We start from the raw sequence: 18,912 nt of genomic DNA, 5'->3' as shown, positions 1-18,912 counted from the left end.
TCACTCTGTCACCAAGCTGGAGTGCAGTGGCGCGATCTCGGCTCGTGACAACCTCTGCCTCCCGGGTTCAAGTGATTCTCCTGCCTCAGCCTCCTGAGTAGCTGGGACTACAGGCATGCGCCACCACACCCAGCTAATTTTTGTATTTTTAGCAGAAACGGGGTTTCACCACTTTGGCTAGGATAGTCTTGATCTCTTGACCTAATGACCCGCCCGCCTTGGCCTCCCAAAGTGCTGGGATTACAGGCATGAGCCACCGCAGCTGACCATTAATTATTTATTTATTTAGAGGCAGAATTTCACTCTGACACTCAGGGTGGCATGCAGTGGCACGGTCATGGCTCACAACGGCCTTGAATTCCTAGGTATCTATGAAAGCCTCCCAAGTAGTGGAGACTAGTGGGTCACGCCACCACACCCCAGCTAATTTTTTTAGTTTTCTGTAGAGATGGGTGTCTTGTTTTGTTGCCTACGCTGGTCTGGAACTCCAGCACTCAAGTGATCCTCCTGCCTTGGCCTCCCAAAGTGCTGGGATAAGTGTGAACCACTGTACTCAGCCAGTAACTTATTTTTAAATTGTGACTCCGGGACACTAAGGCATGCTTGGACTTCCTATGATAGGAGCTTAAGAAAATTCAAGTATGCAAACGTGGTAACTTTAATCAGTTTTCAGTGAACAGTCTTTCACTATGAAGATGATAAGCTATAATTATAGATTGTGTTATGTAATCTCAATATACAAAATAGCAATGTTACAGAAGTTAAAAATTAAAGTTTCTTTATAATTAGTGGTACTTATCAAATTATTTTATGGAAATTTTTTTACAGTTCTTTGTAATTCACCATTATTAAGACATACACTTAGAATTGTTTCTTCTGTCCTAAAGGTTCAAAATCAATGTCCCAACCTTCCTTTCTAGCCTCAACTGTTGTTACGCCTCTTTCCTTCCATACCTCAAATTACTTGCCATTCTCTGATTTTGTATGCAGTAGCGACTCTACCCCTAAAGTCCTACCCTATTATTCTATTGCTTTAAAGCCCCAGGAAACTTCACTTTATCCATGAAAGCCCCCAGGTCTCCCCAGGAACGATTCTTCATTTTTGCACCCATATCCCTATATCATTTACCCAAAGCTTCTTTTATACTATTTATTAATAATACATAGTACTACTTGGGGTTTTTGGAGGACTAGAATTGTATTTTATTTATTTTTACTTTGCTTTAGTCTTTCCTAATGCCTAGAACAGTGACTTGAACAAAGTAGATGTTCCATATTTTCATTGTGTGAATAAAGGAATGTTGGTGTACAACTGTTGATTATCTCTAATTCCCAGCCAACTGTAGCCAATGGCACTTATTACTGAGATAATTAACTGGAATGCAGCTTATGGCCAAGAAGGAGTATTTTCACTGTATTCACAGCTCAAAATTCACAGGAGTATATTCATAACTCAAAAATATCAAATCTATGATTTTAAATTTTAAGACCACGATCCAAATAAAAGAACTATCTATATGTGAAGTTGATACAAAGGACTAACCATCTTGAATCTAAAGGAAAAAACATAAAACTGTATTGTCAATATCAATGGTAAATAGAAATGATACTCTGTCAGTTTTCTTTAAATAACTGAACAATCACATGAATATACCTTCTCTGGAAGATATTCATTAAATGTTAAATCATCAAGGGCTTGAAACTAAACTTCATTTGATGCTCACCAAGAAGACATTAAACAAATCATGACAGACTGAGTAACAATTTCAACTTCTATAGATTTTTTAAGTCTTTTTGATTACACCAGGTCAGCCACCTCATAAAATTCTTAGACTTCTTTGGGCTTCCTACATTGCTTCCATCTAAAGGTTGCTTCAGTTTCTCAGCCTAGACTTTTGCAAAGCCTGTAGATTGTTTGTCTTTTGTATTTTCTAAGTGCCTGATAAATAAAATTTCAATTTAATGTTACTAAGACAGGCAGAAGTAGAATTATCTATACAAATCAAAATTAAAGTGAAAATCAACCATGAACCACAATTCCCAAGTCTCTGTCTACACTCCTAAGCCTTTACTTAGCCTGGGTTCTAGAAGAAAATCCTCACTTACTTACTACACATTACTTTAACTACCTCAAGTTCACCATGCTCAGATCAAACTCCCTGAAACCAGCCCTCCTTCTCCATCCAATTTTCCCACCTCTGTTAATTAGTTCATTATTCTCTCAGTCACTGAGGGCATATATGATGGTAGCTTTTGATCATCGCTTCTCATTTACCTTTTCATTTTCTGCCACATAATGGTAAGGATTCATTCTTCCAAAGGTCTCTTATTTCTACAGCGAACCTACATCATTTCCATGTAGCCAGCATCATTGCTTTTGGAAAACTACCCCTTTCTTATTTGAAATGAGGTTGTCAAGCACAATAACTCACCCAATCCCCACTGAGAAACCAGCATGTGACCTGTGGCCTGTCAGTTCACGGTGTTTCATCCCCTTGGTAAATGTCATTGGTCGAAGGGGTAGGTTTATACTGCAGTGAGACCAATCAGAATTCCCTTCTTGGAATTCATAATTAGATATTATAATAAATGCTCTCTCTACTAGAATTACTAATCTAGGAATAAGTGAATTTGCAACTACCAGAAGCATCTTCCCAGCTATATGCAGGGAGTCTATTTAGAGTAGAAAGAGCTCAAACCAGAGAAGGCATGAGAGCCAATGTGGAAAGACAGAGAGTTTTGACTTTGTTGAGTCCCTGGAGCCAGCCACGCTCAAAGTCTGTGCCATCCCTGGAATTGCCAGTTAGATGAGTCCAATTTCAAAATTCAGACTCTACAACTTTCTACCTAGGTGAACTTGGACAACTTACTTGACTTTTCTGTGCCTCACTTACCTCATCTATAAAATGGAAGGTACTATTAGTACCTACCTCACAGGGTTATATGAGAATTAGCATTGTAAATGCTCAATAAATGTTAGCAATAACCATCAAGTGCCAGTGAATTCTAATATTGTTTGATCTACTTTGATTTGGGGTCCTGTCACAGCAGAAAGAGTACAGATGAGAGGGCTTTGATTTTAAAAACATGCTTAGAGTTCATTCTTCCCCTGCCTTTGCGTTATCATCATCCCCATGAGGATCCTGAACAACATTTCAGCTGGCTTGTCTGACCACTTCTTCACTCTCTACAATCCACCTGAATCACTAGTGTCAGGGCCATCTGCACTAAATATCAGTCATCATGGAATGTCCTTGCTCCAGTTTCTGTTCAGATTCCTCTTCTTGGTTTCCCAGGTCCCACTTTCATTGTCCAATGAACCACCTCTCTCCCCAGAATTCTAGTCGGCCTGATATCTTGCCTTTCACGAGATCATGCCTTGCTGATTTGTGTCCTTCTGCCTTTCCTTCAGTCATCACCCTCATCATCCCGTCTTTTTTTCCCTCGAGATAATCAGCTGCAATCATTCCTCGATGCAAGCTCTGCCGCCTCCAGGATATCTCCCCTGGCCACTGTGGCTTTCACTGCTTTTATTCTTCTTGGTATTCCAAGTCATTTTAAATTCCGTAACATGCAATCAGAGATTATCCCATATTGTTTCAGATGGGTGTCACCCAACTAGAATTTGAAGTTTATGTGAAGTTTTTAGGTTAGATTTTTTGGTATGTCCCCTAACTCAGCAATAAGCACACAATCAGCCTCAAAATAAGTATTTTGTATAGGGTCCAACCGTAACGCTAACCATTCCTATTTCTTTTTTCTTTTCCTTTTTTTTTTTTTTTTTTTTTTTTTGTGAGACTGAGTCTCGCTCTGTCACCCAGGTTGGAGTGCCGTGGGGTGATCTCGGCTCAGTGCAACCTCCAGCTCCTGGGTTCAGATGACCCTCATACCTCAGCCTCCAGAGTAGTGGGTATTACAGACATGTGCCATCACACCCAGCTAATTTTTGTATTTTTAGTAGAGATGGGGCTTCACCATGTCGGCCAAGCTGTCTCGAACTCCCGACCTCAGGTGATCTGCCCACCTCGGCCTCCCGAAGTTACAGGTGTGAGCACCTGGGCCCAGCCATTCTTATTACTTAAATTTGGTAGTTCTGAGACAATTTGTTTCAGATTAACATAACTTTTACTGCAGTTATCTAATATTGATACAAAAACTCAATTCTGAAAAGCACACAAATACTTAAATGACAAAATAAGGCAATTTTAAGACAGCTACATGTCTTTATTACATAAACATTATAATATTTCTCATAGGAGTTGGTCTTCAATTTGCTTGTTGCTTTTGCAGAACGTCAAATATCTATAGAAAATGTCTAATTATTTATGAAACAAACATTCCCCTGTACCCGCCTCCCAAAAAACCTCATTGCCTACAATTCCCAACCAGATTCCTGAGAAAAATAATAGGATTTGTTTATTTTATAGCATCATACATAAATTTTCTTTCAAGATATAAAAAAGGACAGACTTCTAAAACATTAATCTCCTTTTGTTTACAAAGTTCTATAAAAATACATTAAGTATGTTCAAATGTTTGTTCTTTCACTTTATATTCCAATTTACCAGAAACAAAAAATGGCAGTACATAAAAGATATGTGAACCACATTAATCTTGCAGTAATACAATGTCAACATCATCATGAACACCTTGCAGAAGCAGCTCTCCTGAATACGTTACAATCTTCCTTCGTTTTGCAGCTTTGAGAGTTCCTACCAATGCTTCAAAGAGGTTGGCACATTTATCGTCTCGGAAGAGGACCCCAAATTTCACGCTTAACTTTCCATCAGCATCTAATTTGAGAAAATACATTGTTAGCAAATGTAAAGTCTGTGTCTTACCGTCAAGTATGGCAGATTTACAAAATCTTTAATACATTTCTAACTATGGGCTATCCAAGATTACAATTTAACAGTCATAAATTCAACATATTTTCTTCCCAGATCCAAAAAGGAATGGAATAAATACGTGTTATACACCTCTTAGCCTTAGGATTATCCAAAGACTGAGAACCAAGAAACATTCACAAAAGTTGAATGTGCTACAGTGTTAATATTGCAGATAAATTTCCCTCTATTTTTATTTGTTAATTGTTATGTGAGTTTTTGAATCAATAAAGACTACAAATAAAATAGAAAACCAGATCAAGAGCAGTGTTTCTCTAAGTGTGTTCTGAACACCCGGAATCCCCAGGGTGGGAGTGGGGGCTCCCTAAAAATGCATTATCATCAGCCATTTATCAGGACCACTGAATCTGAATTCCTGGTAGTAGACTCAGAAATCTGTATTTCATATGAGCCCTAGATTATCTTATTTGGAGGCCAGTTTTTAACATAGACATTGAAAGTTAAGATAGACCAAAAGTGGATCTGCTGTTCAAAATCAATAACCTGAAAACCTGGAGACAAGAGTAATCTGGGAGACACCTCCCTATCCTTGGGTGATTCCTTTGATCACTTGACTGAATCCCTGACCTCTTCCTACCCCTCTACTGCAGGTTCTTCCCTTCCAAAGCTACACCCACGGCCAAGAGGATGGCCATCACAGTGAGGAGAGGACCATGTCTTGACCAAAGGTTCTTGAGTGCCCATGCTCCCTGGCGAGAACTTCTGACTGGCTGCTTGGCAAACTCCTACTGTGAGTATAGCACTGTGTTAGACGCTAGAGACAGATATAAGGAAGGAGAGAATTGCTTTCAAACTTTCAAAGCAATGACTCAGTCCCATGAGGAAATAAGAAATATACACATAACAAGTTAAAGCAACAATACAAAGCAGTATGTGATTGGATGCCAAATGAGAAGCAAAGAAAATACATCCTGGCCGACTGCAGTGGCTCATGCCTGTAATCCCAATACTTTAGGAGGCCAAGGTAGGAGGATACCTTGAGCCCAGAAGTTTGACACCAACCTGAGCAACATACTGAGCCCATCTCTCTCCTAAAAAAATAAAATAAAAATAGCTGGGTGTGGTGGAGTGCACCTGTGATCCCAGCTACTCAGGAGGCTGAAGCAGAGGGCTGTTTGAGCCCAGGAGTTCGAGGCTGCAGTAAGCCATGACCGTGCTAGTGCACTCCAGCCTGGGCAACAGAGTGACACCCTGTCTCAATAAAAAAAGAAGAAAAAAAGAAAATATATTTTACAGTTTAGAGGAGGGCAAGATGTCTTTGGGCAAGAATGGTAAGGAAGACTTCATGGAGGAGGCAGTACCTCTTCCAGACTTGAAAGGAGACAATAACCTGGAGCTTTTTTCTTTTTCCTCAGCTTCATTGTGATGATATGCATGGAGCTTTTCAAAAACCTAACAGTCCTCAGTGGAAATCTCTGCCATCTACTAGTCGTTTGGCCTTGGGCAACTTGTTTAAAGCTCCCTAAGCCTTGGCTTCCTCCTGTGTAAAATGGGGACCTGAACATCTTTTTCTCGGTGCTGCCAGGAGACACAGTTCGAAAGCACTTGGCACACTGCCTGGCACACACTGAGCAGACCATCAGCGACCAGGGGCTCTGCTGTGACTGACACAAATAGGGATAGTGTGCCAAGCCACAGGCAAGGCTAAAAATGAGTGAGGTGGCTGGGGGAACGGTGACCAGCGTGAGTAGTTTACTCACCTGAAGTAGGTCACCTAAGATGAGAAGGAGGATGAAAGATGTTCTAAAGGGAAAACAGGGAATCTGACCATGTTTGGCCTGGAAAGCAAAGATGCACCTCTTTGGTTTTTCAACTTCTACCTGCATGACACTGTGTGCAACAGGAACCTATCACTGATTACAGATAGAAGTGGAGCTGCTGGTAACCTCAGGCAAGTCCTCCAAGCTCTCTGAACTTCAGGTATCCATCAAATGAGGGTAAAAATACCTCTCACAGGGCTGTTGCAAGGATTAACAGACATAATAAAGAAAAAGCCTTTTATAGAGTGCCCAGCATACAGTAAATTCTCAACTCTGGTTAAAATTTTTAAAGGCACCAAAGACAGAAACCTGGGTGTAATCTTGGAGTTCTCATGCCCCCCTCATCCCTCAATCTGACAAATGTTTCGGTGATTCCACCTTCTTTGTGTCTTCTGTGACTACTGCCTCTCCTCTCCAATGACAGTTAATTCCTTGGTTCAGGACCTAAGTGTTTCTCACCTGTGTCACTGCAAGCTGCTGAGAACTCCATACCAGCCTCCTTTTCTGCATTTTTTCCCCTCAATACATCCTCCACATGGGTACAGAAGAAAAAATGTGGAAGAAACTTTATGAGATGCAAAGCTTATTGTTACTCTTCTATTTAATCCCTCTTTCTTTCTTTTTTCTTTTTTTGAGATAGGGTGTTGATCTGTTGCCCAGGCTGGAGGGCAGTTCTGTGATCATAGCTCACTGCAACCTCGAACTCCTGGACTCAAGAGATCCTCTCGAGCCTTCCAAGCCTCCCACGTAGCTGGGACTGCAGGCATGCGCCACCACACCTAATTTATTTTTATTTTTAATAGAGACGAGGTCTCGAACTCCTGGGCTCAAGCATTCCTCCTGCCTTGGCCTCCCAAAGTGCTGGGATTACAGGTGTGAGCCACCTCATCAAGCCTACTTTAATATTTCAATGGCTCCCTATGACCTTCTAAATAAAGAGAAGTCCATGGCCTCGCAGAAGAGGTACTTCATCCTCTGGCCTTGCATCTATCACTTGCCTGGCCTTCTGCCATATCACTGCATGTACCTTCTGATTCAGTCACAATGACCTGCTTGCTGTGCCTAAGATGATATGACAGATCCTGCCTTTGTAACAGTGCCCATGTTCAGTCATCTGCCCAGAAACCCAGAAACTTTTTCCTAGCTAAATGATTTTTCTTCAGGAATGAATTCAAATGTCGCCTTTTCTAGAAGTCCTTCATAAGCCCCTCAGTTGAGTGAAGAGCTCTTCTTATAAAACTGAGTATATATCTATCAAAGTGTTCACCATCATTTATAGTATTAATAGCTAACATTTATTGAGTACTTGCTATGATCCAGAACTGTTCGATGCATTTTACAGTCATTAAAATTCACTTAATCTGTATTTCATGGAAGATAAGACACAATTGATTGCAAGAAGCATCATTATTTTATATTACAATTAAACTGCCAATTTAACCACAGCATGCCATGTACTATACGATGCATTTTTATTTGAGAGATTTATTTTTTTTTTTCTTTTGAGTTTCCTTCTTGTTGCCCAGACTGGAGTGCAATGGTGTGGTCTCGGCTCACTGCAACCTCTGCCTCCCAGGTTCAAGCGATTCTCCTGCCTCAGCCTCCCAAGTAGCTGGGATTACAAGCACCCGTCACCACGCCCAGCTAATTTTTGTATTTTTAGTAGAGACAAGGTTTCACCATGTTAGCCAAGCTGGTCTTGAGCTCCTGACCTCAGGCAATCTGCCTGCCTTGGCCTCCCAAAGTGCTGAGATTATAGGCGTGAGCCACCGCACCCGGCCTATTTTAGAGATTTTTTTTAATGTGAAGAAATGTGTCCTTGAAGTAGAGTATTATTGTTTTACAAACAAGGAAAACAAGGCACAGAAAAGTTTAGTAAAGTAGCCAAGGTCACACAGCAAGTATGTAGAGGAGCTGGGATTCATTTTCACAGAGTCCAACTTTACAGCCCATGTTAATTACTTCCCTCTAGGTACTTCCAGTTTGTCTGTCTTTCAGCTACCTAAAGAGAACCTCAAAGACGGAGATGGAATTTTGTTTATTTTTACATCTCCAGCACTTGAGCACAAAGGGGACACTAAAAAAAATATTTGTTGAATGGAAGAATTTAAATATCCAAGTGCTCTCTCCCCATTTAATCTTTTTCACTATATGAAAAATTAGACTTTAAAGAATTTGACTTTGAATGAAAAGATAAAACTAAATTCATCAGTTTTCATCTTGAGCTCATAATATGTACATTAAGGCAAAATCACTCCAGATACAACTTAAATAATTAACCATAACACATTCAAAGATTACACATATCTACATATGCTTTCAAACTCAATAAGTCACCTTTTGCCAGGGATGAGAAAGTCAAGGTATCCTGATGAAGCTGCAAAATTAAAAGTATTTCCATGCTTATAGAAGTTATGATAATTATCTTAAGTCTTCTAATGTGAAACCTGCTAATTTTGAAGTGGAATTTCAGTTTGCCTTACCAGAATAATGACTAGTACTGTAAAGGTTAGAATTTAAAAACTAATTGAATATGACCAATAAACACTAGGTTGACATGGATACAGAAAAGAAAATCCTACAAATCTTTAGAAATATGCCTTTAACACCTATCACTATCCAAACAACAGTAATGCACGGCTGGGCCCAGTGGCTCACGCCTACAATCCCAGCACTTTGGAAGGCTGAGGCGGGTGGATCACACAATGCCAGGAGTTCAAGACCAGTCTGGCCAACATGGTGAAATACTGTCTCTAGTAAAAATACAAAAATCAGCCAGGAGTGGTGGCGGATGCCTGTAATCCCAGCTACTCAAGAGGCTGAGGCAGGAGAATTGTTTGAACCCAGGAGGCAGAAGTTGCAGTGAGCCAAGATCACACCATTGCACTCCAGCCTGGGTAACAGAGCAAGACTTTGTCTCAGAAAAAAAAAAAAAAAGAAAAGAAAAAGAAAAAAACAATAATAATGTTGCCAAGAGTAAGACGACCTCACTGAGCTCAGGAAAAAAACAGGAGTGTGGGAGGAAGAACAGGAGGGACATCACTGTGGAAAATAAGACTCATCAGGCCTCCATCAAGTAGGTGTGGTGAAATGGGTGGGAGAAAAATTGAGTTAGGGAAGATTGTTGATTTCTTTGATTAGGAAACTAAATACATCATGGCCAGACGAAGTGGCTCATGCCTGTAATCCCAACACTTTGGGAGGCTGAGGCAGATGGACCACTTGAGGCCAGAAGTTCGAGACTAGCCCGGTCAACATGGCAAAACCCCATCTCTACTGAAAATACAAAACTTAACCAGGCATGCTGATGGACACCTGTAATACCAGCTACCAGGGAGGCTGAGGCACAAGAATCGCCTGAACCTAGAAGACAAGAGGTTGCAGTGAGCCAAGATGGTGCCACTGCACTCCAGCCCGGGCGACAGAGCGAGACTCCATCTCAAAAAAGAAACTAAATAAATTACATTTTCCAATGTCTTCTCAGTGTTCTCTTCAAACAATACATTCATTCCCATTCCAAAACCAACTCATGGATTTCCCCCTAAACTGACCTGCCCTACACTTCAAAGTCCTACCTGAGATGCAAGACTTCACTGAGTGCCCCCAACTACTACAACTTCCAATAATCTATTTTGAAGGGACCGTATTGCATGTCAGCACTTCATAGTTCAGCATACCGTTTTTTTTTTCTGATAATTGCCTCATGAGTTTTTCATTGTTTTTCTTTTTTTCAGATAGGGTCTCACTCTGTCCCACAGGATGGAGTGCAATGGCTTCAACACAGCTCACTGCAGCCTCAACATCCTGAGCTCATGCAATCCTCCTGCCTCAGCCTCCAGTACAGCTGGGACCACAGTTGTATGCCACCATGCCTAGCTAATTTTTCAATTTTTTTGTAGAGATGGGATCCTACTTTGTTGCCCAGGCTGGTCTTGAATTCCTGGGCTTACATGATCCTCCCACCTTGGCCTCCTGATGTGCTAGGATTACAGGCCTGAGCCATGGCACCTGGACTATGAGATTTTATTTGTTTTCATCAACTAAGTAGTAAAATCCCTGAGGAAAAGGAACACACTTTATACCACTTGTACTACACAGTTATTAGCACATATAGATACTCAATAAGTATTAACTGATCATATGATTCAACTCACTTAGTTGTTGACTACCTTAGGACTTAAGAGTCCACACCAACTTTAATATGCCTCATTTATCTTTTCTTGGTACATTTCAGTAATGATGACTTGGGTGTGATATAGAAATAGAGTGACTAAGACAAAAAAAGAGGGAGTAATAGGAGGAATAAAGGCCCCAGAAGATATCCATGTCCAATCTCTAGAATCTATATGTTACCTCACATGGCAAAAGGGACTTTTCAGATGCAATTCAATTAAGGACTCCACGACAGGAAGGAATCCTAGATCACCTGGGTGAGCCCAGTGTAATCCAAAAAGTCCTTAAAACAGAAGAGGGAGGCATGCCGGGCATGGTGGCTCACATCCTTAATCCCAGCACTTTGGGAGGCCGAGGCAGGTGGATCACTTAAGGCCAGGAGTTCAAGACCAGCCTGGCCAACATGGTGAAACCCCATCTCTTTTATGTTTGCTTGCTTGCTTGTTTGTTTGTTTGTTTGTTTTGTGAGACGGAGTCTTGCCCCACTGCCCAGAATGGAGTGCAGTGGTGCAATCTTGGTGCAACCTCCACCTCCCGGGTTCAAGAGATTCTCCTGCCTCAACCTCCCTAGTAGCTGGGATTACAGGCACACGCCACCACGCCCGGCTAATTTTTTTTTTTTTTGTATCTTTAGTAGAGACAGGGTTTCACCATGTTGGCCAGGCTGGCCTCGAACTCTTGACCTCGTGATCCAACTGCCTCGGCCTCCCAAAGTGCTGGGATTACAGGCATGAGCCACCGCGCCCGGCCAGTGAAACCCCATCTCTAATAAAAATACAAGAAACTAGGCCGTGTGTGGTGGCTCACACCTGTAATCAAGCATTTTGGGAGGCCGAGGTGGATGGATCACCTGAGGTCAGGAGTTCAAGACCAGCCTGGCCAACATGGTGAAACCCCATCTCTACTAAAACTACAAAAATTAGCTGAGCATGGTGGCAGGTGCCTATAATTCCAGCTACTCGGGAGGCTGAGGCAGGAGAATCGCTTGAACCTGGGAGGTGGGAGGTTACAGTGAGCCGAGATTACACCACTGCACTCCAGCCTAAGCAACAGAGTAAGATTCTGTCTCAAACAAACAAACTTAAAAGAAAAAGTGGAGGAGGTTGATGTGATGCAACGTGTGGACTCAATCAGCTCTTGCTCGCTTTAAGACAGAGAAAGGGGACCATGAGCCAAGGCCACCTCTAGAAGCTGGAAAAGGCAAGGAAACTGATTCCCTCCTGGAACCTATAGAAAGGAGTCCCCTGCCAACACCTTAATCTTACTCCAGCAAGACCCTTGTCAAACTCCTGACCTACAGAACTCTTAAGATATTAAATGTGTTGTTTTACATCACTAAATTTGTGGCAATCTGTTATAGCAGGAACAGAAAACCATTGCAGGGGACGTTTGATATTAATGGCTTAATGGAATTTTCCAAGTCTCCCCTGTTACTTCAAAGGATTTGTGATTCATGAACAGACAGTGCTTTAAGAAGAATCAAACTATAATGAAACAAACCTTGAGAGCTTCTGAGGGACTTTCTAGAACGGGTTTTCACTTACATGATGTAATTTTAAAACTTCCAGTCCTATTATCCTAGTTGTTGCTGAATACGTCTATTATTCTTATCATTTTCAAAATGCTCCCCAAATTCTTGCATGTCTCATCTGAGATGTACCAAATACCTAAAGCCACAAGTATAATAGTAATTTTCATTAAAACTTAGGAAGAAGACGCGAATACTACCCATTTTGCATGTCACTATCTTCAAGGAAGCTGCCTAGTTATTGCTGAAAAAAAAGATAATTTTTCTTAAACACTACCTAAAGGATGATTTATTTTAGTTATCTTACTTAATACCTGATTATACAAAACTCAAGATTTGAGATTTGGAGAAAATAAAGACAATTTAGTATAATTTAGTATAATTTCAATGTAAGTCCCTAGTCATTTACAAGTGTGTAAAATGATGACATTTTAGATAAGATGATTTTTAAAAAGAAGTTTGTAAAATGATGGCAGAACAAAGCAGAAAACGTGAATTTTAATAGTATGATAAGTAAAAATTTGAATATGATTCAATTACCAAATTTCAATGTAGTCAGATGAAAGAAGCTTAGTAATTTGCTTTCTATTGAAAAAATAATGAAATACCTCAACCATTCTCTGCCTCAGAATCACAATACCCCAAAAGCCCTGTGTCTCCAGATGTCACTTCCTGGCTAAGGGCAGTTACCACCTGGGGCTGTGGGCAGAGCTGCCATACCTCTGTCCTGAACCCCTGGGTGACCCCCTTCTAGGCTTCTCCAGCATGCCAGTCTCGCCTGTTCAAGGTAAGGCCAAGAGAAATACTCTACCTCTGTTAGATACTTACTTTTTGAACCCAAACGGTGAATTTCCTCCACCAAGAGGTTAACCTCATGATCCACATTCATTGCTGCCTGGGAGAGAAAAAGGAAGTCTAAATTATCACCATTACATTCTATTAAGCACATCCAAATCCAAGGGCCCTTTCTCTTGTTCATGTCGCATTTGTCACTATTAATTTACCATGTCCCTTTTCCTAAAAATATTTGTGTGATGCATGTGGCACTGAAGTGTCCCCATTTTCCCTCTACCTTTGTAACCGCCCCCTTAGCTGCCTGCACTCCTATTCTCCACATCTGTGGGGGAGAATACAGTCATTCTCCTTGCACCCACGATTCACTCTGAGTAGGTCTTCTTCATGGTACCCTGCTAGGCACCGAAAATACAAAAGGTGTGTAGCACAGGATCTGCCCTCAGGGATCTCACATTCTAAAGGCAAATGAGGGCCTGCAATGAAGAGCAATGTGACAAACACTCTTTGAGTGGTGGGTCCAAGGCATATGGAAGCACAAAGGAGTAAGCAGCAGGAGGCTTCCTGGGAGGTCACTGGGGAGGAGTGGTCCAGCCGGACAGGTAGGGTAGGGTACTCTATACAGGAGGAAATGCATACGTAAAGCAAGGCAACAAAGGAGAAAACGCATAGCACACTTGAGGCAGGCCTAAGCTAGGGGCTGGACACCCTAGAATAAACTAACACACACTCCCTGCTCTTCAGGAGCCAGTCTAGTGGGGGAGGCAGATCAATACAACAGCAATTTTAATACCATCCTGTCAATCCAGTGACATACAGGGACATCATGGCCTTCTCTGGGCAATGCCCAGTAAATCCGATTGCAATAAATAGCTTGTGGTGAAGATCATTCATCTGCAGATAAGGAGTTCAGAATAAAACAGAAGTTGAGCCTTTCCTTGGCTCATTAAGTCCTCCAACAGCTGGGTTCTGCACACTGTTCTAGCCTCTTCCACCCCCTTGAACTCTAGGCTGTAGCCACATGGGACTTTTTAATCTCTCAAATGCCCCTTGCTCTCTCACCTCCAGCCTTCACACATACTATGGCTTCAATTCAGACTATAGCTATTTCTCTTTCCAGGGGCTAATTCACACACATCCTGCTCCAGCTTAAATAAAAGCCTTCCCTGAAACCCTGGAGAAGCAGTACTCCCTCACTGTGTTCCCATAGCACCGTGCCCCTCATTTCACCCAATTGGAATTACATTTCTGGACTTTCACTACCACAGGGTAAGCTCCCCTCTGCAGGGATCTGACTATAATGCTCACTGCTGTATCATGTCTGGCACTAAGAGTAGAGGGTAAAGAAATATTGACCTCATGAACTGAAAAGAACACACAAAGGCATGAGAGGGATTGGAAGTACACCTGCAGGATGTCAGGAAGTATGAGCAACCGGGTAGAAGATGCATCAGTTCAGTCTGTTTTCAAATCATAATTTTTTCAAATCAAATAAGGGACCAAAAAGGTGGAGTTGTGTGTATGGTTTCCTTCAGGGTGATAATTTGCAAGGAACAACTTTATCCATATGGATTGTAACTAATTCTTGCTAGCTGTTAAAAACAAGAGTGACACCTATGACTATATACTGCCTGCTTACATGATATTGATTGGGACACTAGATTTTCTATCTGCTAATTATTAAAAGTGCCACTACCATCTGCTCTGTTGCTTGTGTGAATATTATAATTTAAGAAGCTTAGATTGTAATAAAACATGAAATATTCAATTAAATGCATCTTCATAAAACTTAATATGAAAACTTATAGTGTTCAAATATTGGGGACTTTGTGTTGGTGAAGTCATATCTATAACATTATATGCAATTCAAGACATAGTTTAAGAGCGATACTAAAAAGCTAAAATATACACAGGGTACACAGCCACTAAGCCTGAACACCATACCATGAGAATAAAAGTAGGAAAAAACTATTAGTAGCAGTGTGGTGGGCAACGGTTGTTTTGTCTACCCAGCACCCATTTCCCATTCTGGCACCGGCAGTCTAAGTTTTGTTTGGATAAAGCCTTTCCGTCCTTATGCTAAACCCATGTATCCTGGGTAGAGCCTTACCCTGGGCTCCAGAGGCAGGTCAGAGCCCAAATAATTGGTTTGAGGCATGAGGTAGCTGAGCCCATCCAGAACAATTAGGTTCAGCCCTGTGATTTTGCTAGGACTATTAGTAAAATGACACTCTCCTTCCACTTAGTTCTAAGATATTAGTTTATAGTCCCTGATGTCAATGGCCACCATGTGAGAACCGCTGGCCAGGAATAAAGCTAACACAAAGAAATGTCCAGTCATATAACAATGGCTGAGCCTATATAAGACCCTGGACTTTCCAACTACGTGAACCAATATCTTTCCTCTTTTTGCTTGTGTTGGTTTGACTGAGTTTCTATTACTTGCACTCTAAAGAATCTTGACCCATAAAGTTAGCTTAGAGAAGAACTGCTGCTTTAAAAACAAAACAAAACAAAAAAACTAAAGCTCTTTTTTATGTACTTTATGAATAGACTTTGTGTTCCTCTACTGGGTAAGATGGATAAGTGTAATAGAAAGGCACATTTGAGAGCCATATAAAAAAGTTCTCTAGCAATTAAAATTGCCCAACAATGAATAAAGTTTGCACCCTGTTCCTAGAAACATTCATGCAGACATAGTAAGGATCTGTGAGGGATGATGAGGAAATTAGCCTGTACTGGACAGAGGGAGAATGAAAATGTCCAAAGAAATTAAGGAACTCCCCAATTCTCTGATTCCCGACCCCCTAGAAAGATGTTATCTCTTTAACACCCTTCTTCACTCCTTCCTCCCAACACCAGCAACACACTTCAGACTTAGCTCTCATTGAATAATGAGAATCAAAGGGGAAATCCATCTATTATATATAGCATGCATACCTGCATTATATTAAGCAAATGTACATTTATCCAATTTTAAGCATGGACGGCAACCAGCGTTTCTTTATACTTAATTACACATCATGCTCATTATCTGCGTTAATTCATGTAGTTCTAAGAACCTTACAAGGCATTTATTTATCCCCATTTGAAGGATAACGAAACAGGGGTTAATGCCCCACAACTAAATGCTGTTTCTACCACATGGTGGTGGCTCTTCTTTCCCCCCTTCCTCTTCCTCTTTTGCCATTATGCAAATACACTAAATATAATAGTGAGTGGGATTTACATGAAATGTGACATGCTGAGCTTTTACCAAGGCAGAATACTTACAAAGTAAGAAAGGCTCCCTGCCCAGACCACTATAAATAGGAAAATAACAGGTTTAGAAACAATTGCTAGCATACTTAATTTGACATGTTTTATTTATTTATTATTTAGGAAGGAGAGGGACAAAGGGGGGGAAAAATACCTATTGTGACACAATCCTTGAAAGACCCATAGCCTTTTATAATAAGGACAGAATCCCAGGACTGTAGTGAGCAAGATGCAGAACAATGAAGGGGGTGGAGGGATGAAGAGAGGTTGATGGATATAAATACAGAGAAGAAGTAAGACCCGACGTTGCATTGATCAGTGGGGTGACTATAGTTCACATTAATGGATTGTACACTTCCAAATGGCTAAAAGCAAATAAGTTGAATGTTCCTAGCATAAAGAAGAGATAAATATTTAAGGTGATGGATATCCCAATTACCCTGATTTGGTTGTATCCCGTAACACATTCTCACGAGTACCGTGAAACTATGTCTAAGGGGAAAAAAAAAAAAAAAAGAACAATGAGGAGGTGAAAAGCAGAGCAAGTCTAAGGGGAAGAGCTTAATGGTGAGCGGCTGGACCAGAAGACAAGAAAATGCTCCAGGGAAGGCGAGGCAGATGCCGGCCAGGCACTCTAATTGTCGTCGCAGAATCGATTTAGGCTTTGTGCGTGGGAAACACAAAGGAAGCGTAAAGTCGGAGGACTGGGCAGAATGCGACACCCACCATCAATACACACTTTAGAATATATTTCAGGACCCTCAGAGCATTGTTATTTTTCAAAAGTTTGGAGGCAATGCATGGAGATTTTCTAATATCCAAGGAAATAAAGCCTACTGGAATAGGTATGTCTGGAACCAGGAACCAACTTTACACACTCGGGCTGGGCACGTTTTCTCAGCTCTCCTTCACAATCGCGGACAAGCAGCTGGTGCGGGTGAAAGGATGACTGGGCTCCTTCCTCCCTCCGGTCTGGGGCGCGCTCACTCCATATTTGGCCATCCTGCTCCCAGTTTGGGGTTCTGCCTGGTAGAGGTCCCTTAACCCCGTGCCCTGCAGCCCATCATCACACGGTCAGCGACAGCACCGGTGCAGGGCTGGGGAGCGCCGGGCTGGGCCCCCAGTTGCGGAGCTGCACCGCTGGCGCCCGGGAAGGGCCGCGTCCCGGAAGCCTTTGTCTCCGCAGCTCCCCGCCCGGCGCCGCGGGTCCGTCTCCCCCGTGGCCCGGGCATCCCGAAGCGCCGAAAGAGTGAGCGCCCAAACCAGGAGAGGAAAACGGACCCTGTCCCGGGCTCCAAGAGCCCCTGGTGTCCCCTCACGACTCTGCACCCCCTGACCTGGAGCGCACAGAGCCGCACCCACCTCCGGCGCTGTAGAGTCCACTGCCCTGAGGCCACCACGTTCCTTGGGGCAGTCTCTCCCCTTGCCCCCAGCCCTTCCCCACCCAGCTCTGCAGAACTGGCTCCTGAACCACCACCAAGTGCAAAGCCGACACGTCGCACCGCGGTAAAAAGGCGTTCCATTTCTGCTGGCTTCCCAGTCCGCCCCCGACCGGCGAAACGTCACGTGAACCGAGTGCGGAAGTCGGCCCGAGAGGTGGGGGCGTGGGCGGCGCGCGCCCCCTGGGACCCCAGCCCTCGAGATCTCGGCGCAGCCAGTCGCAGCCTCCGCGCGCCCTGGGCCCCTTCCCGGCCCCCTCCCGACCCCCTCCCGACCCGACTCTCACCGCAGCCCGCAGTGCCGGGCGGCGCACCCCGGACACCCGGTCCATCCCTGCTACCTAAGCCACATCTGCCCGGGCGCTCACGCACCTCTCTGCGCTGTTTTCCTTCCCCCGGAGAACTGGCGCCGCGTGGGTCCGGACCCGGGTACCTTCTTCAGTGCACTGGGGAGAGTGAGGCCAAGAAAGGAAGTGGCTGAGGCAAAGAGAAAGACGGCTGTGGAGGAGGAGGAGCAGGGTAGGGGGAAAAGTAAGTGTTTCTGCGCTCAAGAAAGGGGCCGCCCACACTCCCAGGGACAAGCCTATGAGGAGGAAACTCAGGGGAGGAGACGTCCAAGAAAGGAGCTGATTCCAGACAGGTGGAGCGCCCTGGGCTCCTAGGAAAACGGGTCCGGAGCCTCGATTACCCCACATTTCCACCGTGCTACTCAGAGCCAAGGATCCCAGGATCTGCAGCTGATCCTGGGCATCGATTTCCTGCAAGATTTCTCTCCCAACGTAAGAAACAAAGCGCCCCCGAATTGCTGAAGGCAGCTAGAAAGAACGTGGCATTCATGGGTTCCGGACGCCGGGGGCCTCCAGAAAACTACGACTCATGACTTGAAAATGGCTTAATTCGCAAAAACAAAATGCAATTTTGAAAGCCAATTTGTTAGACTGCAAAGAAATTTGGCTTGGACATAGGTAGTTGTTGACCCTGGATCAGTATCGGTTTCTTCCCTTGTTCATTCATTATTTCCTACATTTAACTTCATAATTCAATTTATTCAGACT

The 18,912-nt window shown here is 42.9% G+C and overlaps 1 protein-coding gene across 2 annotated transcripts; it reads right to left on the bottom strand.

The window, feature by feature from the left end:
• Positions 1-4,201: 4,201 nt before the first annotated feature.
• ABRACL (ABRA C-terminal like) lies at positions 4,202-18,420 on the bottom strand. 2 transcript variants are annotated; one of them, XM_031935547.1, is made up of 4 exons: positions 18,230-18,420; positions 13,197-13,263; positions 9,005-9,044; positions 4,202-4,793 (listed from the first exon to the last, which is right to left on the bottom strand). In XM_031935547.1, the coding sequence occupies exons 2-4, from the start codon at positions 13,251-13,253 to the stop codon at positions 4,609-4,611; spliced, it is 282 nt and encodes a 93-aa protein (XP_031791407.1). In that variant the 5' UTR covers positions 13,254-13,263; positions 18,230-18,420; the 3' UTR covers positions 4,202-4,608. The 2 variants fall into 2 exon arrangements, with proteins under 2 accessions (XP_031791407.1, XP_023046756.1); XM_023190988.3 differs by lacking the exon at positions 9,005-9,044 and having other exon boundaries at positions 18,230-18,413.
• Between the last annotated feature and the right edge of the window lie 492 nt (positions 18,421-18,912).

Source organism: Piliocolobus tephrosceles, chromosome 5 (assembly GCF_002776525.5).
Source record: "Piliocolobus tephrosceles isolate RC106 chromosome 5, ASM277652v3, whole genome shotgun sequence".
NCBI classification, from domain to species: Eukaryota; Metazoa; Chordata; class Mammalia; order Primates; family Cercopithecidae; genus Piliocolobus; species Piliocolobus tephrosceles.
Note: the sequence above shows the minus strand (reverse complement) of the source record. Positions and strands in the feature narration are given on the sequence as shown.